We start from the raw sequence: 27852 nt of genomic DNA, 5'->3' as shown, positions 1-27852 counted from the left end.
TGCGAGATTTCTGTGATATTTTCTCTTTGAGTATTCACAAACACTTGCTTTAAATGCGAGGTTTCTGCGATATTTTCTCTTTGAGTATTCACAAACACTTGCTTTAAATGCGAGATTTCTGCGATACTTTCTCTTTGAGTATTCACAAACACTTGCTTTAAATGCGAGATTTCTGCGATACTTTCTCTTTGAGTATTCACAAACACTTGCTTTAAATGCGAGATTTCTGCGATACTTTCTCTTTGAGTATTCACACACACTTGCTTTAAATGCGAGATTTCTGCGATACTTTCTCTTTGAGTATTCACAAACACTTGCTTTAAATGCGAGATTTCTGCAATACTTTCTCTTTGAGTATTCGCATACACTTGCTTTAAATGCAGTGTTTTTGCGATATTTATTCTTTGAATAGTCAGATACACTTTCTCTAAAAGCTTTATTGCTCTTATACTTAATCTGAGAATAGTGCCGAACAAGTTTTTGAAAACGAGCATTTGTGGAATACTTAATTTTGGAATTTTCACGTTTTGACTGCTGTACATTAATATTGTTCTTATATTTATTTCGAAGATGTTCAAGTTTATTCTCCTTATAATTACTGTCTTTACAGTATTTCATTGTACAGTTATCAATCTTTTTCTGCTTATAATATTTGTCTTCATGGTATTTTTTTTTTGCGTTGTCAATCTTTTTCTGCCTGAAATCGGCATTGGTTTGGTATCGCTCACGTGCTCTTTTGCATTTAGAGTTCTCATCTGAGTCATTCAATTTCCTTTTTCGCAAACAGGCATTTATGCTCTGATCATCCACTTCAATGTTACAAGCTTGTGCACAAACATTTTCTTGATTTCTATGTTTAACACATGTAACAACTTCATAGTGATTTCCATTGCAGTGCTTCAAATAGATTGCATTATCTGTAAATGATTGTTCGGTAGGGGCGTGTGCATTCCATCTGTCACCGTTAAAGGTCATTACATTTATTTTTAAAAAGTCAGCTAGACCAAATAATTCCACATGACTTCCCCACGTTCCGGAAAAATACATTTTAGACTGTGTCAAATAATCTTTCACTGATCTGTCCTCTTGTCTTAAGTATCTCACAAATTTAGAACTGTTATCTTCCAAATGTTTAACAACTGCACGTCTGATTTTCAGGTGTTTCTCTTGATTGCCACAAACTGCATGTGCTATTGATCTAAACAAGCAGTTACCGTCTCCATTAATGTTCTTTGTTTTGCACGGTACTCCTAAAGAACACACATTTGTGCCTTGAACACCAACATTTTCATTAGTCAGTTGTAAGCGTGCACACAAAGTATCCTGATCTCCAGATGTTAACGGTTTGAAACTGAACTCAGTGTGTACTGTAGTGCCAATAATGACATCATCATCATCCATTAATAAATTATCATGCAAGTTGCTCATATGTGAAAGTTTTGACTTGGTCTGCACACGTCTATTTTTCTTACTTGAATCCACACAGGTCTCAACCAATTCGCACATAGTTGCTTGTTTGTCTACAAGTGTTTGTTTACCACGTTCTTCAACACACTTACTCTGCTTTGTTGCTCTCATAGGTAAAAATTGTGTGACGCTTTTTTTAACAGACTTACGTGAGCTTGTCTTAGCAGTTAAAGGTTTGAAACTGAGCTCGGCATTAACTGTAGGTCCAACAATGACATCATCCATTAATACGTTATCATGCAACTTGCTTACATGTGAAACTTTCGACTTGGTCTGCATACGTTTATCTTTCTTACTTGAATCCAGACACGTCTTAACAGATTTACTTGCTGGTTTCTCTGCACGTGTTAGTTTACCAGTGTCTCCAACACAGTTACTCTGCTCTGCTGCAGCTAAAACTTGTGAGACGTTGCCTTGTTGATCAGACCTACATGGACTTGTCTCAGCACTTGTTGCCTCATCGATTACTATTGCTGTCACACCCGTCACTTCAAATGATTCTCCCTGACCTTTCAGTGATGTGGCAAGGTTATCAACATGGTAAAACAACATGTAAATGTCATCACAATAAACTACTACGCTTGTGCCTGCATTAGATTTAACCATACCTTTATCATCACGTGAATGGGAATCAACCACAGCAAACATTGACCCTGCCTTTATAACTGCACAAATGTAGCCATAAATGTTCAACAAACATGCATCAGACTGAAACAGGGCCCTCTGAAGTGCATCTTCTATAGACATGCACACACCTCTCAATGCTCTATCATACACATCATTACCAAAAACACCACTCAGAGAATCTGACATCTTTATTGAGAATGTTGTGTTGAAGAGTGTGTGCACAGTTGGCAATTCTGGAACAGCAACATAACCACGCCATGCTGAATCATTGATCTTCCCCTGTAAGTCCATGGATGTGTACAGGTCATCTCCATGCAACAGAACAGCATCCAGGTCATCTCTTGTCCACGTCAGCACATCCTTCAGCACACTCATCAAGACTGCTGTGACACTGTTTGCTGCACACTGTCTGCCACTGTTGAAACCAAATCTGGAATCACCCTGATGAAAGGAACCCTGTAAGACTCTCTGTGGAAAATAATCAGAGTTATCGACATCAAGAGATGAACACATCGGAAGGTTATTGGAATCCATTGAAACATTATTGCAAGCCATTGAAGGGTTATTGTAAACCATTGAGGGGTTATTGTAAACCATTGAAAAATTATTGGAAGCCATTGAAAGATTATTGGAAGTCATTGGAAGGTTTTTGGAAGGTATTTGGAAGTTTTTGGAAGGTATTTGGAAGTTTTTGGAAGGTATTTGGAAGTTTTTGGCAATTGCCGGAAAGTTTTGGAAATCCAGGCTCTCGACAGTAGAACCAGAGGATGATGCCTTTTTTTCAAGAGGAGGCATAACCTCAGCCAAGTCCATGGAGGAAGTGAGCAGAACGCGCTCAGCATTCCTCCTCTTTGCCGCCCGGGACCGACGGAAACCCTTTCCACGTGGCATCTGCAATTACATGAAAACACACAGACAGAAACAAGTTTAGTACACAGTAGCCTAAAATGTTTTATACACAACATTCATCATAACTTCATAAGTAAAAAGTAAAAAAATATATATATTTATTTGATCCTTTAATCTGTACATCCTTTTTGACAAAAACCTTCTCCTGAACACATTACAAATGTGTTTACATTCACAAAAATACACGGATACAAAAATAGTTTTTCATTATAACTAAAATTACCAACGACCAATTGATATGCTTTCAATTAACTTGTAAACTGTAAAATAAAGCATCTATTTAACTTCTACACAATGCATTGTATTACCTATATTTTCACATAGATAAAAAATAGTTTACCAGGCCTTACCTTAAATTACTTCTGAAAGTCTTCTGAAACACAAGGAAAAAGCTCAAATTCAGTTCACACAACATTACTAGACAATTAGTCACCAATTAAAATAATCAATTTCAATGATTATCAGTATTTGTTTCATTAAAAAGAAAAACTCATACAATTCATTAAATAAATATATAATTAGTCTTCTTAATCTATTAAAAATGAACTACATTACACATTCACCAAATAATCACTATTAAAAATATTTGAGCTTTTAATGATTTTATATTGTAATCATTTCACAGTTATTCTCCAAATTAGAAGCAAATTAATCTCAGTGGCATCATTTCAAACACACGGTTTAACCTAAACCAGGATTAGGCCTTAGTTCAATTATGATATTTAAGTAGGTTTTATAAACATGCCCTAGAAAAACATTACTAGTGTGCATCTTGAGACAAAACAATGATATTAAATAATATATATTTTAAGATATGTCTAAAATTACTCAAAAATGCATTTTACCCTTGGACTAGCTTAAGCCTTGTATGTGAAACCAATGGAGTAAATTTAAAATATTTATTTAATTGAGGATAGGAGCAGAATGGATACTCAATGCATACATCTATAATATTTAAGAGTGCTGGCCTACATAATTAGAATACATAAAGTAGCACAGAAGCCACACTATGCATACACTTATTTGCACAGACGTGTTTCAACGCATATGCCATCACGCAGACCGTCAAACTTCATTAAAGATTATTTCTTGTAAGGATTGAATGGTGTCGTGTGTCTGTGTGTATGTGAGAGAGAGGAATTAGAAATAAGCAGAATGTGGTTGTTTGTAAAGCACACGCATCAGCATGTATCTGTTTAAAACTAAGCTCAGACATAAATCTGAAATTATCTTAATCAATACAGAATTGCTGTAGAAAATCTATAACACAATTTCACATAAATTAAACAAACTGTTATTTCCTGTAGGCAGGCCTATATGCGTAGCGTGCCAAGTTGATGCTTCATCTGCAATACAAACTGGTTTACTCTCGCATATCACGGGACCAGACTGTAATCGCAGCTTTGCACTTAAAAAAAAAATTAATTTCATCATAGCGCTACTGCAATTAATTGTTCAGCGCTAACACATATGTATCTGTTACACTATATAGTGTCTGTAGAATTAATTGTAGAACAAAGTATAGAAATAATTACAAATAATATTCTGTAAACAAGCTGTTTCCTTGTAGTAATGAAACAAAACACATCAATATAAATGTCAGGATCCCAATGAACACTTAAATTAAAAAAATAACAAAACAGTACACAATACATACATGCACGTAACAGTGGCCAATGTGGCAAAAATATCATATAACGATTATAAAAAATAAATAAAAAAAACAATTAACGATTTTATCACAGTTCTTTTTTTGTTGGTTTTACCATTTTGCAAGTGACTGAGCATTACAGCCAAACTAATCTCCCTATTTGGAAAAAAACATTACAAGGTAACAAAATGCAACTAAAAAAAATAATTGCAGGCATTTAGGCCAAAGTGGCAAACATAAAAATCTTTGTCAATATTTTCTTTGTTATTAAAAATTACAAACAAAGATACACATTACATATACACAACAAAATATTCAAATAAACAATGCTTTATATATTATTCTTACTTTTCACCTACAGTAGGTGTTAAACAGTAACATTAAAATATATATATAAAAATAAAACACTAAATTGACTTTACTGTATTTATAAATTGATTCGTATTAAAGCTACTATTAAAGTTCTCAATCAACAGCAAAGAATTATTTTCTCCTAGTCCCCATTGACTTGCTTAGTATACTTTTCCCTACTATGCAATTCAATGGAGGACAGCAACTTTATGGATAGACACATGATTCAAAATATCTTTGAAAGTGTTCTTTTAATGATAAGCCGAAACATATTTATTTAATGTTTATAATTATATGTAATGTTTTATGTTTATATATAAGGCTACTCTGTCACTTTAAGACCCGCACGCGACACGTCTAATACGCATTACTCGCAACCAATTTTCTCTCAAATGTTTGCTTGCTTTCACTTTAGTCATAATCAACTGTGATTTACGTAAATCTTTTATTGCCAACTACTGGCTTAATAAGACACAAAGATAACTTAGTCCATTAACCAAGGCGCTGTTTAACAGGCTTTAAGTGCCTAACGTATGCTTCGAGTTTAATGCACTCAGAAACACGCATGTTACAAAAGCGCATCAGCACGCAAATGAAATATAACTGTGCAAATACAAATAATGCACTTTAGTGAATTGCAGTGTCTCGTGAGAGTAACTCTAACTTACCTCTGCATTAACATATGATGTCAATGCACATCACGTTGTAAAGTATGTTGAGACGAAGGCGCCAGAAGTGAACTGATAAAATGTGTGCATTTCTTCAAAAGTACATCATGAATGTATTTTAATCATCTACGAACAAAACTCGTACAATCTGAATTAATTCCGATTGATGTATTTGAATATATTGTTTACATGAACGCTAAACGTGATCCCACGACAAATGACAACCGGATTATTTACCTCACAGAAGAATGCACTTTACTCTGTCGCATTTCGTGATATTTTTTATGAATCATGATATCTGAAAATGATACAAATACGCACATTTCCTACACGTACTGAATTAACGTTAATGCTCTCTTCAACGACCACAGGATTCGAGAATAACATATTTTCAAACGAATCATATAACGTTACCTTCAAAACACCTAATTTATACAACACACATCATATATGATTATTTTAAAATACTTTTGCATGCTATTTTATTAGGGTTAGCTTTACAACACCACGGTGAGCAGGCCTCATTACATTATCAATACATTAAAACATCATCAACACTTATTTCTTAAAAATAAACATATACACGTCAACTAATATACAAATACTTCAAACTATATTAGATATATTATGAATAAGCAGAAATAAAGTACAGATTAATAAGATTATATAGACGAAACAAGATCGCACGTTCTTACCGTTAGAGAAATGGGAACAAAATGCCTTCCTACCAACCGGAAATGTGCTGTCTGACAACAGTCGCAGCTCCCCCAGTGGTTGGGAATGATTAAACATTTACCCTCCTTGCATACATAGCATAACTTTTACTTTATTAGATTAACATAACTGACCATTTATTCATCAGGACACTTCCTATACTAATACTATTACAACCGCAAATCAATGTTTATTGTATATTTTACTACTATAAATTTACATACAAAAACAAAACCTATATTATAGTGGACTTTTACACAACTAGCATACTAACTTCACACTAACTACACAACAGTAGTACTGCATCAAAAATGCTAATTTTATATAAATAAAATGTCAAAATACATATTGTGTAACATAATTTAAAAAAAAAAAATTTGATCTATTAAATTTTAAAAGACTTAAATGTGATTTCATAATACATTTTATCAACCACATAGTTAGTTGACCATAGCCATTTAGAAAGCTGTACCTAAAATTACATATGAACTTCATACTTATACCATATTTGTTTAAACCATTAATAATCCAACAAAACCCTATACCAATAAATACTAATACATTTAATTTATGCACTTATGAAAAATTATTTTATATTGAGTTAAAATTTGTATAGCCTTTTTAACATGCAGAATTGCTGTACAATAAGTCAAATATGATGATTATGACTTGATATATGCAAATTACAAACTCATACATTTTAAATTAAATCCTATAGCTATTTTTGTCATCAATTACTTAATTCATTATTTCAATTACCCTAAAATACAAATAAAGGCCAAACTTTCCCTTTCTACTATCCACTTAATCTTTAATGTTGCATTATTGTTTAATATACAAATACTACAACTAGTAGCTTAAGTTACACAGAGTCATTTGGACAAAACACAAAACAGAGCAAAAGTTGAAACTTTTATTTTCAAAAATAACAATCAATACTTTGCAAATTTAAAATACTCAGAAAACAAACAAAAAACTATACATATTTATATGTAAATAATATATTTAAATATCAAATCAAACTATTGACCATCCTTGAATGTACCAATTATAAATTAACAACCATTTAAACAGTAAAACTAAAAACAACAAAAACTTCACAATTAACTGCAATAATTTTTATCTAATACGCTTCATTATAAAAACTTAAATTAACATCACATTATATAAAACTTCCACAAGTTCCTACATATTAAACTTTTAGACTATTTTTAACCCTGAACTACTATTCATCTTTAACAAACTTTAACTTTTTTTTTGTACAACAAAGTCACTAAATGACATTTTCCTGAATCTCAATTTTCTTAAATATTTACTACCATTACAAACTTTAAACAACAAATAACGTATAAAAAAAGAAAATTATGTGGTTAATATTGTAATTGTAATTTTTACACACTTTATCACTTCTTCCCAGTCTTCCCTGGAAATTTCAGACTTCGGTCACATTTGGCGTTCTTTCGACGGGTTGATGCTTCCACCACTTTTTCCACAATTTCTTCAACAGATTCTTCTGTTCTCTTACAATCACTCTTATTACCCTTTCCATCCGCTTCAAACTTCTTGGTGACCTTTTCATTCACACTAGCCAACTGTTCAATAGTTTCACTTTTGAAAAACTCCTCAAGCATGAGATCCTCTACACACTCCTGAGGGGTGCTACGACCTCCAGTCAGGCATGAATCTGTTGCTTCATCCATCACATTAGTAGACTGAGAACATGAAGGCAAACCTGCGATGCTGCAACTGGCAGTCGGGCTTGAATCAGTTGCTTCATCCATCACATTAGTAGACTGAGAACATGGAGGCAAAGCTGCAGTGCTGCAACTTGCAGTCGGACCTGACTCAGTTGCTTGATCCATCACATTAGTAGACTGAGAACATGAAGGCAAAGCTGCAGTGCTGCAACTGGCAGTCAGGCATGAATGAGTTGCTTCATCCATCACATTAGTAGACTGAGAACATGGAGGCAAAGCTGCAGTGCTGCAACTTGCAGTCAGACCTGACTCTGTTGCTTGATCCATCTCGTTAGTAGACTTGTTACATGGACGCAAAAACGCTGCAGCAGTGATGTGGTTTCCTCTGCCTTTTAACTGGATACTGTCCTCCATAAGCAGCTTTGAGACAAGAACATCCGTGTCAAAAAACCTTTCAGATCCAACATTTAAAAGCTGGCGTAGCACGTAGTCATCAATCAGAAACTCAGTCATTTTGCCAGTTAAATCTTCAATGGTCACTTTGGCACGCAAAACTCCAACAACAGCTGCAGTTTTGCAGAATGCAGCACACTGTTGACATCTTGTTATAGCAGTGTCATGATTGATACTTGGCAAAACATGTCGCTTAGGACACATGTACTCAGCTTTCACTTCTGCGGTGACAAGTTGTCCTTCATAGACCTTCTGGTTACTGACGATGTCATGTACCTCCATATCAACATGTACTAGCAGACTGATTTTTGACTGTGCTGTGGTCGAAATGGAGGTTTCTCCACCAAACTGTCTGACGGACACATTTGTCAAATTGTAGCACTTTCCAGTTTGCAAAATGTCACCGCCCCACACACACAAAGCGATCCCATGCGTTTCATCTGCCACATCATAGGTTCTTTTTTTCATCTTTTGATGTGATCTTGTCACACACATTTGGTCTTCAGTTAGTTCAATAATCTTCACCGAGACATTAACCTAAATATTCCAAAACAAACAACAAATAATTAATTCCATATGACAACAACACACTCAAACATAAATACATTTTTACTAACAAGCAAAAGCAAAATACCATAACTCATTTTGTGAAAAACTAGTCATTAATTTGTACAGGACATAGACAACCTACTTTATGATATATATTATTATATTTACTTAATTACTAGCTGTTTGTAAACCATGTCATTTTTGATTTTTTTTGTGTTTACATATCACAATTAACAGTCAGAAAGGTAAGAACTATATATTTCTTAATACATATCAGTTCTATATGTATTGCCAGATTTTAAGTACTACCTACTCATTTTCTGGGGAATAAATATAGACTTAAAGTATGTTTTAATCAGTTACAAACTTTACCTAATTAAAATCTTGTCCCTCTATACAATAATATTTAAAAACCTGTATCAACTTATAAACAAATGTAATATTTTTAGTTTTTTCACAGTATAACCTTTTCAAACAAAACAAGAACTACAAAACGACAATACATTTACTACATGCATCAATTTAATATATAGTCTAAATTTAACAATTATTTTGCTTTAATTAGTCAAAATACCATATTGATTATTTTTTCAAAAATATAGTAGTATGTTAAGAGACAACATCACTCAACTGAGAACGCACTGTAACATGATACGATATTTATTCAAAAGTACATCACTGTTTCCCACACATAGACTAATTCGAATCGATGACCCACAGAATCAACACCGGCCTCCACAAATTGTGTTTCGTTATTATTTTATTTTTTTACACTATTTAAAACACGCAGCATGTTCATTCAGCTGCATTTCCTTTCCCTGCTCTCTTGCCGTCTCTCTCACAAGCGATTTTTAATAAGCGCCAAAGACTTATTTGATCAGTAAGTGATGCAAGTTAGATCACTGCTGCACTTGCGATAGGGCGCATATTACCGAATGAACAAGAGAGAGAGGCCCGGTCCCACGCACGCGCCCTCACCGTCTTCAAATTGTCTTGCTCTCTGTTGCTCCCTCGCATATATTAATCAAAATCAATTGAGAATTGACACTATGTTAAAAGATTGGAAGACCAAAGTTTCACGTGGAGCATTCGGATATTTTTTTTCCTGAATTAGGCTACTGCTGGGAATTGTGCTAAAAAAAAAAAATTACGTTGCCTTATCTTCTCTGAAAAGCATACCGGCCATTCAGCTGACATGAAAAACACTTTCCATAAAAAAGACAAAACTATGATGAAATGTTTCCTGTGTTGACAAATTTTGTGCAATGTCCTAACTACCGGAATAATCACACAACGCGTACAAGTGCACTTATGACACGTCCGATTCGTGAACTAATGACTCCTTTGAACCAATTCAACCAAAACAATCTTTTAATTTAGACTGTTTGCGGTAAATGCAGTTGGGTTGTCGCGATCAAAAGTCTAAATAAGATGTGAATAAAATAAACTTACTATAAATAATGTTAGGTCATTTTTTACTCTTACACTGAATATTTGAATTTTGTGAAAGTGTGAATCATTTTTGATTAATATTTAATATACTAAAGTTCTGTGTAACAGATTATTAACAGAGATTATTAACACCCCCCCACCGCAACAAATTGATTTATAACCTGTGGGAAACACTGTAAATCATACAGACATTTTAATTATCCACAAACAAAAATCGTAATATTGCACACCACAATGTCAAAAGTACTATAATGCATCATAGCGTAGCATAATATCAGCAATACATTACACGCATAAGTTGCACTAAGACTAAAGTGGAGTCCATATTTTTCTGTGGACAAAACCTAGTTATTTTACTTTATAGTTTTAAATATGGATATTAAACAAAAAAACTAATCACTAATCACAGATTTATATGCAGCACTTTTATGCTTGATAGATGCACTTATTGACTTCACAACAGAAACTAGTTATTCACCACCATTTTCAAATTTGCAAGAGTCAGGACAATTTTTAAAATAACTCTCATTGTATTCATCTAAAACAAGAAAGTCATTTTCATATAGGATGACACAACAGAGTACATTATGGGCAAATTTTCAATTTGGAGTAAAAAAATCCCTATACTACATAAATACCTCGATAAAATGCACTTCTGTTTGTCAACCTAAAACAATAATCAAACGCACTATGCAAAAATTGTTTTAATACATTAACCTTTGCCCTCTGTAGTAATAATTCATACACACCATGACATTTCTTACAAATGTAGCAAACAATGCTATACACTAAGGGTGTACCATACCATACTATCAGCAATAACATGCATTTTACGTAAAAAAAAAAAAAAAAAAAAAAAAAGTTATTTCATGATATCAATGATATAACAACGCAATAACGTACAACAAATTTACAGTCCCCAGAACAGTTGTCTTTTGTCAAGATTTTGCATGTTCATTAAGTCAGTTACTTTTTAAAGTCCCTGTAAATGCAATTCTAAAAAAAAAATTCTAAACATTATAAATGTTAGAAATGTATTGCTAAATCATATTACAAAGACTGTGAACTAAGAAGTACTGAATTGTGGAGTTGGACCGTTAAACAGTTTTTCACCATTGCTGTGTTACGTATTTTTTTGGCGGGGCTAAAACGGGGACTCGATGATGCACTGGAGCCCCTGAGCTCCTGGACACGCCCCTACTTGATGACGCACTGGAGCCCATTTACATCAGTTTGCAACTCAATCGCAAGTTTCTGTCAGTACTATTAGTTACTACATCCTACAGCTTGCTAGCTATTTATACCTTCATCACAGAAATGCGTATTGCCTGGATGCGAACACGTATAAAACAAATTGGTGTCCTTATTTAAATTTCCGAAAAACTATCATATCAACAAAAGCTGGAATAAATTTGTGCAGAGCCACCTTGATGGACAGCTAAGTATCACCACCAAAACCCGCCTCTGTAGTGATCATTTTACACGGGATAGTTTTATAAACTTCCGTCACCGACAACTGGGATTCACTGATAATCCGCTGTTACTGGTGAAGGGGTCAAACGGGCTATCTCCTGCCTCGGCCTTCATCGTCCCATCACGCCGACAACTGGTGATATCGTCAGCACTGCGAGCCCACCAATGAGTGTAAGTTGCCTGGTGTGCTTATGTCATAATTATAATAGGTAGTCCAGGCTCAAATATGTATGACTTTGTAAAACAAATTAAGATGCTAGGAGCATCCATTCCAACTGTAGCGGTGACAGTTGAGTGTGGCAACAGCCGTGAGCTTTCCCACGAGTGGGCATGATTTCAGCGCAGCCAGCGGACACGCCCGCAGCGTTTGAGAGCAGAGACTACAGCTCATTTTTTCAAGATTTTGATAGCTTATTTTATGTACTTGCCAGCTTTTTTTATCATTCAAATTTGGCCAGGTAGCTAATAACACCTTTTTCTGTGGCATGACAAACTCAGAACACATACTTAATTTTGACTTTACAGGGACTTTAATGACATTGATATCTATTTAACTTTTCAATATTGCAAATATTCTTTAGATATTGTGACATACTTTTGAGACTATATCGCACACCACTACAACCCTCATATTTTTCACATAAATTAACATATTTGCATAATTAGTGTTAACTATAATTTATACATCTTTGCTTTTCTACAATTTAAAATACACTACTTTTGCCATTAATTTATTATGCAATAACTGAAATGGCTGATGACATAAAAGTACTGTACAATTGTCTTAATACACAATAGGTACATACACTCACAATTTTTTTTAATTTCTCCCTCCAAAGTAAACAAATAAGTACAAACATAACTTTTGCCAGCACATTTAACACTATTTATGTTATCCATACCATATACAAACATAAATATCTTACCCTTTGATATTCCCGTGGATCCTTCAAAATGGAATCAACTTTCACATCTTCGACAACTTCGTGCAGCGTCTCATCGAAGACAAACTCCAACTGTCGAACACACCTTATCGAGGAAGATGAATTCACCATAATGTCCATCTCTCCTAATAATAAGCAACAAACAATATATTACATTTCTACATTAACAAATATTTCACATTACACCTAATTTCACTTTGTATTTAACATTTCAATTTTTCACAATAAAAATTATTATTGGCTGATACAATAAAACAAATACATAAAATCACATACAATTACCAATTATATCTAAAATTAATTAAAAATAACATTACATATATTTAATATATAAAACACATTGTGCATGTTAATTAAAACAAACTCCATTCTCTGAACAATACAAAAAAACTTTTAAAAGGTTTACTATGTTGTAATTATTATTTAAAAACATATATCAATTTATAAAATTATTTATATACATTTCTTTAAAAAATGTGGTGCCTTTAAACTTTTACACAATATTCATACATTATTGTATACATTTGTTCCTCTATTAAACTTTTACTATACTATATTTTTAGAGGCTACATTAATTTACTTGTAATACTTGGTAAATGGAAACCATTCACATAATTAAGGAACAATGCAATAATTTGATACATAAGACTTTCATAGCAATAATCACTACCAATCACTCACAACCCTTGTCAAGCCCTAAACACAATGGACTCTACTGCGTCATTAACATGTCATTGGGTTATACAAATATTAAATCAAACAGCATTTATCTGCTACGTTTAATCATAAGCTAAACAATTGGAACTTACATTTTAATACAAACCTTCGGCTTCTCTGTTTCGTACTTTCACATTCAAATTATATATTAACTATTGATGTGACAATACACAAAACTAACAAACCAGTACAAAACTCAGTTTTTAAGACAATTCAGTACAACAGGGATACAAAATCTAAACAATAAATATATATTTTTAGTCTAGTTAGTCTTTAATTAAAAATTGCAAATGAGATTTTCCAACTTATTGCACAGCCCTACTACATAACATGATTTTTTTAATTACTTATCCCCATCTTTTGATTAACAATACACTTTAATCTGCTATATTAAATAATCATCAATAGCTTCATAATAACAAATACATTCATTAACAAACATTTTAAAACCTTTTTTTTATATGAAATGACCTGACCCTACATAAGTAAACCTACTAATGAACCAAAACAATAAACAGTCCATGAACCACAAACGACTAACAGTTTCATAACGCTTTCATTTTCTTTGCCATTCATTGCTTGGTAACATTGTAGTCACATTCTGCAGCCCTGAACTCCAACACACACACTCACCTTTTTTTTGCCGTGAAGGAGAAAACGCAACATCACACAGCTTAACTGGAGTTCTGAAGAAAAAACAACAACATTACAAAATATTTTTACACTAAATTCTACCATATAAACCTAACAAATGGTTCACCTACAAAACATTACATTTCTGCACTACATCTAGGCCTATACATTTTCTTGTATAAAATATTTTTTACACCAATAAAAATTGCCATACACAACTACGATACAGGTCTATCACAAAAATGACTCTACACAAAAATAGACCAAATATAGAAAATACTAAACTTTTACCATTGATAAAAAACATGCATCACATTAAAACCTATATCACATAGGTTATACATGGCTAACAAAAAAGTATTTTATTTAATTAACTGCAATCTTATGTTCCAGTCCCCTTAAATACACCAACCATTAAACTTTCATTTAGGCAATAATTTCTAACATACATTAAATATAAAAATCTTTTCCATTTGCCTTTTTGAATTTTAAAATACTTACAATATAATGCAATAAAAAAAAATGCATCAGTATCATACATAGTGACAATATGTATCATTGATGATTCACCCAAAATAAAAATTACTGTGTGGAAAATTACTAATTTTAATGTAAATACTACAATAAACTACTAAATATAATGGTAAATATAATGTATTATAATTAAATAAGGAACATTTGTGTGTTCTGATAATGCCAAATGACTGATATTACCAATAAAAAGTGGCCTACACTTTTTAAAATATATCCACTCAATGACAAAGCGAAAGCATATTTGTCTAAAAAATTAATATTGTTATTCTAATTAATCTATTGTCCTGTGCTTTACATTTCAGCACCAAGTCCAAAAAACTATTCATTTACACACATAATGTAATATCAAATTTAGCATTTTAAACAACAGGTCATTTTGTGTTTATCTTTTATTATATGTCTTGGAGTATCACAATAAAAATGTATCATCAATAGGTCTGTCGCAGTGAAAGAATTTCCCTTGTAGTAATTTTGAGTAACTCAATAGCGCATTATGCAAAATTATCACCATTAATTTATTGAGATATATTTCTATTTATTTGTTGCTATATAAATAGGTTTTACCATGTGGTCAACATGCACAAAAACGAGTAGAATACATTTTCAGTAACCAATCAAACCAAAACTAAACAGCGTCTCTATGCACTGAAAAGATGTCAATCAGCACGCAATACGTTGTTACAAAAATGGACTGTCTTTGAGAGAATCATTAAACCATTCATTCAACGAACACATTCAAAAATGCTGCTTCTTTAAAAGATAGTAATGAAACAACTTGTTAAACACCATTTTTCAAGACTAAGCTGGCCAGCAATGTGTCACATGGGTAACACTGAAGCTAACGCTTAAATAGCATTGATTCAGTGTAGAAATGTTAACAATTAATCGACAATCAATTAATTGTCAATAATACATTTAATCGATAAAACTTTGATCATCGATTAAGCAGGTTTCTGTGCATGCGTGCTGCTCAACCGCTCAAAATGAATAGCGAGCGCGCCGGACTTATATTTGGGATCATTTTACACCTTCATCATGACTATAAGATTACGTGTGCATTCACAGCCTTTTGTTTTGTGCAAATATAAGATATAATGTGTTATTTTGTGTATGCCTATCTATATCCGATTTCTATCATATAAGATGCATTTAGTTAAGAATTAATGTAGTAAAGCTTACGGTGAACCAGTTGAGTTTCAGCGCAAGCACCTCAAATGTCAATGCATGACTAAAAATAACTATTCAACTGTCATATTACATAACATTATAAACAGAACAATATTTTAATAAAATATTGTGAATTATTCTGATTTAGTTGCCATAGTCGCATTACTCCAGAAATGCGTCCACAACACGAGTCATTCTGAATGGCACGTAACTTACTTCAAATTCACTTATGCATTCGCTTCATTTTGTGCAGGTATCATTTGTAATGTTTAACTCAATCTCATTTAGGATGCGTTTCTTTGAATTAAATAACACACAAGCAAAGTGCTCCAGTTTAACGGTATTAATTCAACGCGCAGCTCAAACAGCAATCACGATTAATAATAAGTAGGATTACAACTATCATATTACATAACATGACACACAGTTTTATTAAATCATTGTGATTTCATTGGGTTTAATTGGCATTTTTAGCGCATTATTCCAGGAAGAGCACATCCACAACAGTCACATATTCCAACCACACATCTGAGGCGTTGGTGACACATTATTTAAATTGCACACCCTGTCATGCTGATGGCCATATGCAACTACACCAGACTCATAAAGCAGTGTTACGGCTAACGATTAAACAATTAATCAATCTTTAATTTAAAAGACAATCAATCATGGGAATTTATTCAAATTGACATCCCTAATTCAATGCATTACGCGCTGCTTTTTGATTCCCACAGCTTCCTCGTGCTGTGGAATGCTGATCAACGCTGATTGCATTCATAGTAAATCCCCTTAAACATTAAGACGATGACACTACAAATATTTCACTTTCCTTAGACACAAAAAGCTTTTCACGCATATATGACTTGACTTCAAAGACAGACTCAGATTATTGCACGCAATCAGTCAATCTGTCTCATTCACTGTCTGTTAAGTCTTAAGTGCAAATCAATGAAGCCTCTGTACAAAACACCATGATAAAATATCATGTCATTACTAACTACTTTAACATTCAATAAACATGCACAAAGTTCAAAACAATAAAGATAGGCTATACATGAATATCAGTCACGTGACCTCTTACATCATCCACTCTTTTACCAGTTGACTGCCACCATCTTGAGTACCTACCGAGTACTGTCTATGGTACTGACAAACCTATTATCTCAAGTCTTGTTAGAAAACAAACAAAAAAATAACTATTCTTGAAACATTATTTGAATTATTTTTAAAAAATTATTGTATGGAATAGAATAGCTCCTGCAGCAGGTGCATTAGCACAACAAGTAGCATAAAGCTACATGACACAATTTAATTGATTAATATTACACTTTTACTTTTAACTCACTTTAAAACACACACGAGGATTTGTATCATATTCCGGTCGCAGTTTAAAATAGTTTCAAATCAAAAAAATATTTTTAAATATGTTATATTTAACATTTTATACGAAGCTATGGCCTATCCATACCTAGCATGCATGATACTGTAAACATTCTTTATTCATATGAAAATACCCCAATCGCACAAAAATCACACAGAAATCACATATACTTCAAATTGTGCATTTATTAGCTTCTTGTTTCAGGTAATGAGATGTTACTTTAGCTTTGTTATCACGGATATCAGAATGATGAAGTCATGCAGGACCGCAGGCAGAACAGAAGCGTGATTTTGTTTTTTTTCCAAACCACTTCAGCGGAAATCCCGCCCTGCAGCTGATTCTAAAGTTTTCATTGGTCATATCAATCACTGTACTGATTGCCTACACCAAACACTGATTACCATTGGACTAATAGCCCTGACAGATACTGTATTGCATGTATTTGAACACAAATAAACCGGAGAAAACGTGAATGAATGCTTTTTGAGTGATGATTTCTATTCAGAATAACGAACGTTACAGATTTATGTTATGTTACATTTATGTTATATTTATGTTACCATATTGTGAAAGCATAGCTAGCTAGTTCCTTTGCAACTGACATATCGATCTTGACGAATAAGGTACTCAAGATGGCGGCAGACAAGTTTTAGAAGTAAGTGACGTCAATGAGGAGACATTGGTGACATCATCTGAAATTCATGTATAGCCTTACACCGTGTCCTAACTACACGCGACGCCACAACACGCAATAAAAAGTATCTTTTCCATGTTAATCAGACTTTTTGTCCTAAACAGCCGCAACGGCAACACACAACAATTCTAATTTAGAAACAGTTTCTATTTTTCTGAGACATCGCGCTGGAACAACAAACACAAAGTGTGGCAATGGTAATCTCAAGTACTGTTTATGTGCTTTATTTAAAAGCGTGAAATGGGAGTTTGAATATCATTTAGTGCTCCAGCTTTGTAACTGTTAGCTGTAAAAACAACAATGGATATAATTCACCTCAGATCTTGATATTAAACAAATAGAAACATGAATGTTAAAACTGTGAAAAAACAGGTGTATTATTTGACAAAAATTGTTTTAGTAACTCAGTAGCCTATTTTTGAAATGGTGTAATATTTGTGAATTTGATGATGTAGCTACTTATCCATTTTCTTGCGAGTGCCATCAAGATTACTTTCTAATGCTATGCACTTGCCGCGAGACTCCGCCCACACGCTGTTCTAATTGGCTGTGATTTTTGATTGACGTTGTGTCGTCTCACAGTGGTGTCGCGTCTAGTGTGGACAGACATTCTGCCAGTCGCTGGAATCTTATTGCGTCACGTGTAGTTAAAAAACGGTGTTATGAAAAAAAAAACATCCGAATATCACGGTTGCTACAGTTGCTTGCATTCCTCTGCAGTTGGCTTCTTGGTAACGCAGTTTTACAATTTTGTAGTTGTTGCAACACCCTAATCATCACTTCAGTATAATGATATGTATCAAATCAAGACATGACCATATCGTTACACCCTTAATAACAGGGTTATTCCTGCATAGAAAATTATGAGACAACAGCCTCCGTCAAATTTCTTGCCGCCTCCGACTCTCGACAAAACTCGGACAGACAGTCACATGGTCAGATAACACCGTTACGGTTCTGTTGCTGTTACCACTTGTGTCCATTCTCAAACCGTATAGTACTGCACAGATCACAGATAATCCGCGGGTCAAGCGGACCAAGTAGCCTAATACAAACATTTCATTCCAATTAATCAAAGGTGGATGACAGATAAATCATTATAATGTGTTGAGTTTAATAAAGACATGGAACTCTCATCACGGTAAAACACAATTAACGTGTGTGACTCTTTTACTTTAGTTTTCAACAACATAATTCTCTCCAGGGAAAACCCATCAAAACTCGAGTAACCTAACGCATATCAGGGAACCGAGACTGATTACATAACAGTTCAATAAACAAATAGGCCTAATTAAAATTAAATCACTTATATTTTAGACACAATTACTGTTTTTGTTCTGTTTCAGCAGCGAAAATAGATCCAAACAAAGATCACAGTAGAACCATAGCAAATCTCACAGCAACACATGTTGCATTACTGATTAATTCAGCGATTTGAACGAATCAGTTGAGACAAAGATTCAATAACCCATTCCAGGGTTTTTCCTACATTGAAAATTTTTTGGCGGCCGCCAAAACGATTTTTTGTCCCGCCAAAGCCTTATTTGATCAGTAATTGGGTTTTGCGAGTGAACCAGGCTACTGACAGAGTGACGGAGAGAACGATCACAGCGCCCCACCCCCGCGCGGGCACTCTCCGTCTTCAGTTCTGTCTTTGCTCTCTCCCTCGCATCAAAATCAACTGATCCTAAAGGTCGGAAGACCGAATCCATGTTTCACGTGGTGCATTCGGAGAATATTTTTGCTGAATTAGCGTTGGGTGTGAATTGCAGTAAAAAAAAGTTGCCTTATCTTCTCTTACAGCTTGTGACAAGCATTCCGCACATGCAGCTGACATAACTTTAAATAAACGCAAAAAAAAAAAAAAAAAAAACATCTATCCAGTTTGAAGTGGTTTTTTTGGGGTGTACGATATGACAATTTTTGATCGTGGACGATTAAAATGTCTCCACGATCTGCTTTTGAAGAAATATCGTAGAATCGTGCATTATATCTGTTCTGGCGCCTCCCAACATACTAAACAACACGACGTATGTTCACATAAATGTTAATGCAGCGAAACGGGACACTGCAGTTCATAATTTGCATGTGCTTTAATGCCTTGTCGGTTAAACATTTAATTCGCGTGCTGATGCGCTGTTCTGACGTGTGCTGTGAAGCTCACATGCACTAAAAGCCTGTCTACCAGCGCCTGATACTAAGTTATCTTTCGAGTCTTATTGTGCTTATACTGTTAAATACACACAAGGTTTATATAAGTCAGTTATGTCTAAAGTGAAAGCAAAGATGAGAAAATTGTGATGCTTGTCAAATGCGTGTATACGCGTCACGCGCAACTCTTAAAGAGACAGTAGTTATAGTAAACACGCTGCCGCTTGTCCTTAAAGGGAGTTCACCCAAAAATGAAAATTATCTTATCATTAATGCACTCTAATGTTGTTCCAATCCTCTATTAATTTCCTTCTAATATTTTCTAATATTTTTCTAATATTAATATTTTGAAGAATGTGGCTATCCAAACAGTAGCTGATCCCCATTGACTTTCATAGGAGAATATACTATGGAAGTCACTGGGGTACATCAACTGTTTGGTTACCCACAATCTTCCAAATAACTTTTATTTTCAACAGAAGAAAGAAACTTATTCGAGTTTAAAACAACTTGAGAGAGTAAATTATGATAATTTGAATTTTTAGGAGAACTATCCCTAATAAGACAACAAAATGCAAAGAGAAAATCACTCACTGCTCTTCACTGATAACTTTAGCTTTAATAAGTATCAATGTATAATTTATACAGTGAAGTCTATGTTTTGTTTTATTTTCATATTTGTTCATTTAATTACTTTCTTTTCTTTAAGAAAAAAATCACAAACTGTTTCTTTGTATTTATTTAAAATTTAACATTTATTGTCAATATTGGGCTTGCGGATCATGTGGGTACTAGAGTACTCTTTTCTGTATGTGGATGACCATGTCAGTCAGCCACCACCGAAGACCAATTTTGACCCAGGAAAAACCCTGCCATTCATAAACTGCCTCATTGTGAATAAATCAGCCATTTGAACAAATTGTTTGAATGAATGACTCACACATTAAAATGGTCGCCTGCCACCTCCTACTGGCGGTTTAGTTTAATAAAGTATCATTCTTTTCAACATTCCTTATTTGTATATTCAAAAATATTTAAAATAATCCAATTTAATACATTCATAATTTTTCAATGTAAATTATTTAATTTGTTTGGTAACAACCTAGTGTTGTATTATTTTAATTTAATATATTGATCACATTTATGAATTTGAAATGAAAGATAGAGCACATTCAATAAAATTTGGAGAAAAAGGCCCTTTATAAAAAATACAAAAAAATGTTTTCAAAGAGTGATGTAATGAAACATCAAAGTTTGAAGGGAATAAAGGTTCTGTTTAGGCAAAAGAAGAACTTTTATTTTTAAATAAAAGTTCATTTTAAATCAGCCTACTTCAGTGTGATATGTTACCATATAATCATGCTTAACACTGAGAATTTGAGTAATTGTAATGTGATGATCAGATGCAGATATCCAAATCAAAGAATATGGGCAGTTTGCACGTAGATTATTGATTTTTAACAGTGGATTCAAGTGACTTAAAGTGCACCAGATTAATGAATTTAGCTTTAAAATGTACAAAACTTTCTTCCGAGGGAGCATGCCCCCGGACCCCCTAGAGGTACCAAGCTCCACCCACAAAAATAATGTAGAAAACACATTAGACTATATGCTGATCTACAAAAAAATACTAATTTAATCATATTATTACAATTTTACGACCTCCGCCTCAATTTGAGCAAGGAAAAACCCTGCCTACTAACAATCCAATTACTGATTGCTAACAGCATTTAACCTGCAAATAAACAGTTGCCACATTTGTCCAATTGATTCACACCAACATTAGGATAAAAATAATATATCACTTACCAAGATATAACATATCAACATTAACAATAAATGACCCCATTACATTTTAAAGTCATCTCCCACCTCAATTAAACATTAACCATTATAAATCTGTAATACATACCTGTCTTTTTCAGCACTGCGAAATGTATTGTGTTTCATATGGTCAAATATGACCACTCTACAGTTTCTTTGTGCCTCCTGCAACACAGCTGTAAAATATTTGTAGCGATCTCCACTCTGGATCATCTCCGAAACATCATGGAGAAATCCCTCAACTTCAACTTTCCCTCTCTTTGCCATAATGCTCATTACTGTTCTAAATAATCAAAAGACAAAAGTACATTAATAAACCACAACAAATATATTTCCACACTTAACTAGAACAACTCTATTATATATCCTACATCAAATCCTAATTGCATATAAATCCAAAACATCCATTTAATGTGTAAAACATTTACAATATTTTTTTACAAAATATATTTCCTCATCTACAAGCAATTACACATTCAATCAATAATAACACTCTTTAAAATTTGTACAATTTAAAATGTAATTTTGGATATTCCACTAATAATACAAATTTCTTGAAATCAAACAACTCCACACTGTACAATTTGCTTAACAATACTATATAACGAACAACGTATGCATCATATTAGATTTATATTTCCCATTAAAAATTACCACTTCATTGATGTTAAGTTAATTCTCTATATAACATCATCAAAAAACCATAACGACTATACATTACATAACCTACTTATTTTATGTGAAAAACACATGCATCAACCATAAGACAATAAAAAAGTCATTCATAACAAATTTGCTTTTCCAACTTCATCCAAATTATAACAAATTGATTACCTAAATACAAATACTAAGTACAAACATGACAACAATAAAAAATTAGTTACTACATAAATATGTTAACAAATAGCCATAAGCTTTAAATAACAATAAAATAAAGAATTGTCCAATAAAAATATTTATTTTGATAAGTAAAAATGACAAATGCTAGAATATTGTACCTCAGGTTTGTAAAATGTTCACCTGTTTAACAAGTGTTTGATCATATGTTCTGCCAATAAAGAGTAGTTAAAAATCACAACAACCACTCTGATGGTTTCTACAATTTCTCCTAAGAGCAAAAATCTGCCTTTAAACTTGAAAAAAATACATTTTTACATTTATCGTGATAATTTTCGATATCAACTAATATAAATAAATTATCGTGATTTTTTTTTTTGCCATATCGCCCAGACCAACATTAACTTCAACATTATTACCATTAAACACCACCAAACTAACGACACATACCCATACAAATATTGAATAACATACAAATATTTCACCCAACATCAGAGAATACATTAATAACCAATATTATTCGAATTCTTTAGACAACACACACAAAAACTGTTTCTTACCGTCACTTTCTGCAAAATGGCGTCCAACAACGATGCTCCCTTCAAAGACGCCCACACGTACCCTATGGTAAAATAATTAAACATGACTCCTTGCAAATAAATTCAACATGACAAAATAAACATTTCCTTATAACTATTAGAAACCAAACCAGTTAATATCAAAACCAAATAACTGTTTAATTTTTTTATGCCATTATTAAAACCAATTTCTCTTACGTTACGGATTAAAAAAATACGGCACATATGTAGCCTAACGTTATACGAATTGAAATTCTCTCTACAAATACAAAAAAACAGCACCATGATGGCGCAGGCGCCGCCCGTACAAAACACACATTTGCCATCTAGACATCGTACCCAGTACATCATTACAATAAATACATAAACCCAGTATCTATAACCACACGACCATAACCCCATTCTATAAAAAAGCTAAAATAACGTTTATCAAAAGACGTAGAATTGGCGAATTACTTTTCGACAAACACATTCCATCATAACTTACCTTTACACTAAAGCATAAACTCATTTTTGAACATCTCAGATGCTAAATTAGTCTACTCGATCGATTAAACAAAATCCCAACACGACAGTTTAAGTACAAAACAACTCATCAAAATATTTTCTATCATTTTAAAAACAGCTTTATTAGATGCTGCATAGATCTTCGAAACCAACGTAACTAAAACTTGATAACCATTACACACCACCAAACCAAACGACAAATACCCATACTAACATCTAACATGCTAAGGTTTCAAACATTAGATAATTTATGAATAACCAATATAAATTATTCGGACTCTTTACAAAACAAGAACTGTCTCTTACCGTCGCTTTGTACAAAATGGCGTCCGACCACGATGCTGCCTTCGAACACGTCACACGTCCCCTAGTGGTAAAATAAATAACCATAACTTTACAAATAAAATAAACATGATAACATTTCCTTATAACTAGTACAAAACACTACTATCAAAACACCCAACTAACTGGCTTCATTTTTGATACCTCCTGCACTTCTCTACTTCTCTAACTTCTCTAACGTTACACTGTCAGCAAAAGTCGTACATAAGACACACGAGACAAATATATTAAACGTCAAAAAAAAAAAAAAGTAAAAAACTATTTATTATTATAACCACTCAAAAACTATTCGTACAACTACATAAAAAAATGACCCACATTAAATCAAGACTTACTTATATGACACTAATGGATACAACTGCAAGATATCTGTGCAAATAAACAATGAAGATAATGGCGCCGGCGCTGCCAGTGCAAAACACATTACTACACATCGGTCCGTGTACATCACAACACACAACCCCAGCATCTCAAAGCGCACATATTACTCAATTCGATAAACAAATAACTAAACGTGTAAAAAACATAAAAAATAGCCTACAGCATTTTCACCGAACACATTCCAAAAATGCATTTCCATATGTCATAGCCGCGTTCGTTTTGAGAAAGGAAATCAATCTTTCACATGACAATGTTCGCCAAATAAAACATTAAGCAATAACGTCATACTTTAATCAACTAATTCCCATCACTTTTACTAAACTTAAGCTTCATGGATTTAATACTAAAACAAAATGCGTAACGTTACCTACCATATTATACACCACAAAACCACATATACTTTTTCCAAACATCATCACAAGAAAATAATTACACTGCAAAACAAATCTTATAAATAACCAACGACAAATGAAGTTTATTCACATCATTCAGACAACAAAAAAACCTTCCTTACCAGAGACAGACGTCGCGCTTTACCAAATAGCATCCAACAAACACGACACTGCTCAAACATGTCACGCGTCCCCTAGTGGATAAAATAACGACGCACCTTCAAACTATATGCCAAAATTTCTTGAAATCTAGGCTAAATCAAAACATTTATTTTTCATTCCGTTAACAGTACATGCAATTCCAAAACCAACAACTCACACACAGCAAACTCAACATCAGACTAACGAGACAAGTAGAAAATATAGACAAGGCTACCTAATATCTAAGACATAAAACCTGGAACACAGTACAACAATTCCTCACACTTAAATGACAGTCATGGATGAACTAACTCAAATGCTCTCTACAAATAAAAGCTGAAAACGGTCTTATGATGTAACTGGTAGCCTATCTATAATGGTGAATTATTGCGCTTTATAAAGACCCATATAGGCTACCCCAGATGTAATTAAGCTATCGGCCACATATTCGTCAACATAGCAACGTAGCCTACATCTAAACGTTACAATTACACGTTCTCAAAATATAAAGTTAATATGGTTAAAAAGTAAAGAAATACGTGCTTGCATAACTTTTAACATCAACACTACATTTAATAAAAAAACGTCTCAAAAATACTCGTCGTTACGGGATTTGAACTGGTACAACAAAAACATCATAACGTCCAAGCAACTTGATTTATCTTACTTAAGTCCTGATGACTTCATAAATTAAAGCATTCTCGTCTTAACTTATGCCTTATGCTCACAAGCTGACAAACAGTATTAAATTATGTCACTTGAAATGACTCTGAATTCAACAACTTTGACAATAAAATACCAACTATTAGAAATGAAATATTTCATATTTTTAACAAACAATCAATCTTCATGAAAATCTTGATTTAATTGGTAATTCTTTTATATACATTTTTGAAGCCTCAAGGCCACTTTCAATCCTATTAGTGTTTTGTCAAAACGCTGCTCCCCCAAAAAACGTTAGCACAATTAATAAATTACTGAATAGTTCAGTAACTGAAGACACCCTGCATTTGTAAATAATTTATATAAATAAGAATAATATAATGTAACACATCATCACAAGTTCAATATAAATTCAACACGTCATCCACCACACAACTTTTACAGATTAATCAAAAGAAAAGAAAAAACCTTAAAAAAATATGCCTATTTTCACTAGCTCTATATAATCCTAAAGATAAGCTTTTCTACAAAAAAAACATACCTTTTAATAATACAAATTCTATATCATTATTTTCGTTTACTTCTCATCTATATTTTTATGCTATCTTTTGGGGGATATAAAGTACTTTTTTACCTACTTACTGCAAAATTCCTCAACAACTAGCATACATATAAAATGTAACATTTTTATGAAAAAACACATGATGATCAAATTTAAATATGACTTGTTTCTGGATGTTGATGCTTATGTTAGATGCAGAATTCTGCCATCTGGTGGTTACATCTTTTTTGTAGATAATATACTTTTAGCCACAAAATGTAATTACCATATACTTCCAACAGAGGCCCCATAGAGATCCATTCATTTTTCTGGATGTGACTTATTGTTCTTATAACAGCTTTTTTATGAATTATATATTTAGACATTTTAAAATACATTAAATCAGTATTTTGACAAAGTTTAGAATTTTTTGTTGGTCTTATTTGAGGTCTTTTGAAATATCTTGTTCTTGCAACAAAGCTACATACATTTGCAAAAATATCACATAAGTTGCCACTAAAAGAAAATACTTGATAGCAATTGCATATTATTTCATAATCAAACTGTATAAAATGATTCACTGTACAATAAGAAATTAATTTTAAAAAAGTAAAAAAAAAAAAAACAGCTATAGGCGTATGAAATAGCAGTGAACAGTAAACACACTATGTGTCTGTGTGTATTTCTGTGCATGCACATGCATGTGTGTATGTGTAATCATGCTCATTCCACATAGTTTTTTTTTTCTTCTCTAGTATCAAACCTTCATTTATGTGTGAACATTTTTAGATTCATGCTGGAATTATTAAGTTTATTTGCCAATAAAAAAAAAAACTCTCTTTTACAGTCACTCCTGTTTGTTTGTGTTTGTATTTGTGTATTTCTCTATGTGTGCATGTGATCTGTGTGTAGTCATGTTCTTTCCACGTTGCATTTGTGCTCTCATACCATACCTTCATTTATGTATAAATTGTTTTAGATTTATGCAGAGAATTAATGATTTTACTTTCCAATATCTATAAAAATGCTCTCTATTGCAGTCAAACCTCTCTATGTCTGTGTATGTATTTGTGTCTGTGTGTGTATGGGCACATATGCATCTGTGATAATATTCATTCCACAAGCCAACAACATGGACACCAAGTTATCCTTATTTGACCAAACTTCCTGTCCACCATGTTGATTTTCATTCAAAACCAACCTTTTCGAACTCCTCCTAGACCATTTGTCCAAATTTCACCAAAATCGAATCATATCATCTCCAGACTGTGCTGACTAAAAATTATGGATTTTGTGTTGAAAGACGAAACCGTATTTGTAAACCGCAGCAGCAAAGTTGAGGCATGATGCCAAAAGGACTATTCAGGCTTTATCTCTGCAATGCCTTGACATATTGACACCAAACTTTGTATAT

The 27852-nt window shown here is 33.1% G+C and overlaps 1 protein-coding gene across 1 annotated transcript; it reads right to left on the bottom strand.

The window, feature by feature from the left end:
- Nucleotides 1–7332: 7332 nt before the first annotated feature.
- Nucleotides 7333–27750, bottom strand: LOC311301075 (uncharacterized protein). The gene is made up of 6 exons (XM_084425927.1): nucleotides 24285–27750; nucleotides 23454–23515; nucleotides 22145–22339; nucleotides 14306–14358; nucleotides 12938–13080; nucleotides 7333–9074 (listed from the first exon to the last, which is right to left on the bottom strand). Exons 3-6 carry the CDS (start codon nucleotides 22330–22332, stop codon nucleotides 7791–7793), a joined length of 1668 nt encoding a protein of 555 aa, XP_084282053.1. The 5' UTR covers nucleotides 22333–22339; nucleotides 23454–23515; nucleotides 24285–27750; the 3' UTR covers nucleotides 7333–7790.
- Nucleotides 27751–27852: the final 102 nt, after the last annotated feature.

This window comes from Rutilus rutilus (genome assembly GCF_951802725.1).
Source record: "Rutilus rutilus genome assembly, chromosome: 12".
NCBI lineage: Eukaryota > Metazoa > Chordata > Actinopteri > Cypriniformes > Leuciscidae > Rutilus > Rutilus rutilus.
Note: the sequence above shows the minus strand (reverse complement) of the source record. Positions and strands in the feature narration are given on the sequence as shown.

Excerpts from the sequence above, each read along its gene's own strand:
- LOC311301075 (XM_084425927.1), bottom strand. The coding sequence starts at position 22,332 with ATGAGCATTATGGCAAAGAGAGGGAAAGTTGAAGTTGAGGGATTTCTC. Across the intron at positions 14,359-22,144 it reads CGCAGTGCTGAAAAAGACAG|AACTCCAGTTAAGCTGTGTG; the intron begins GTATGTATTACA and ends TTTTTTCTTCAG. Across the intron at positions 13,081-14,305 it reads TCCTTCACGGCAAAAAAAAG|GAGAGATGGACATTATGGTG; the intron begins GTGAGTGTGTGT and ends GCTTATTATTAG.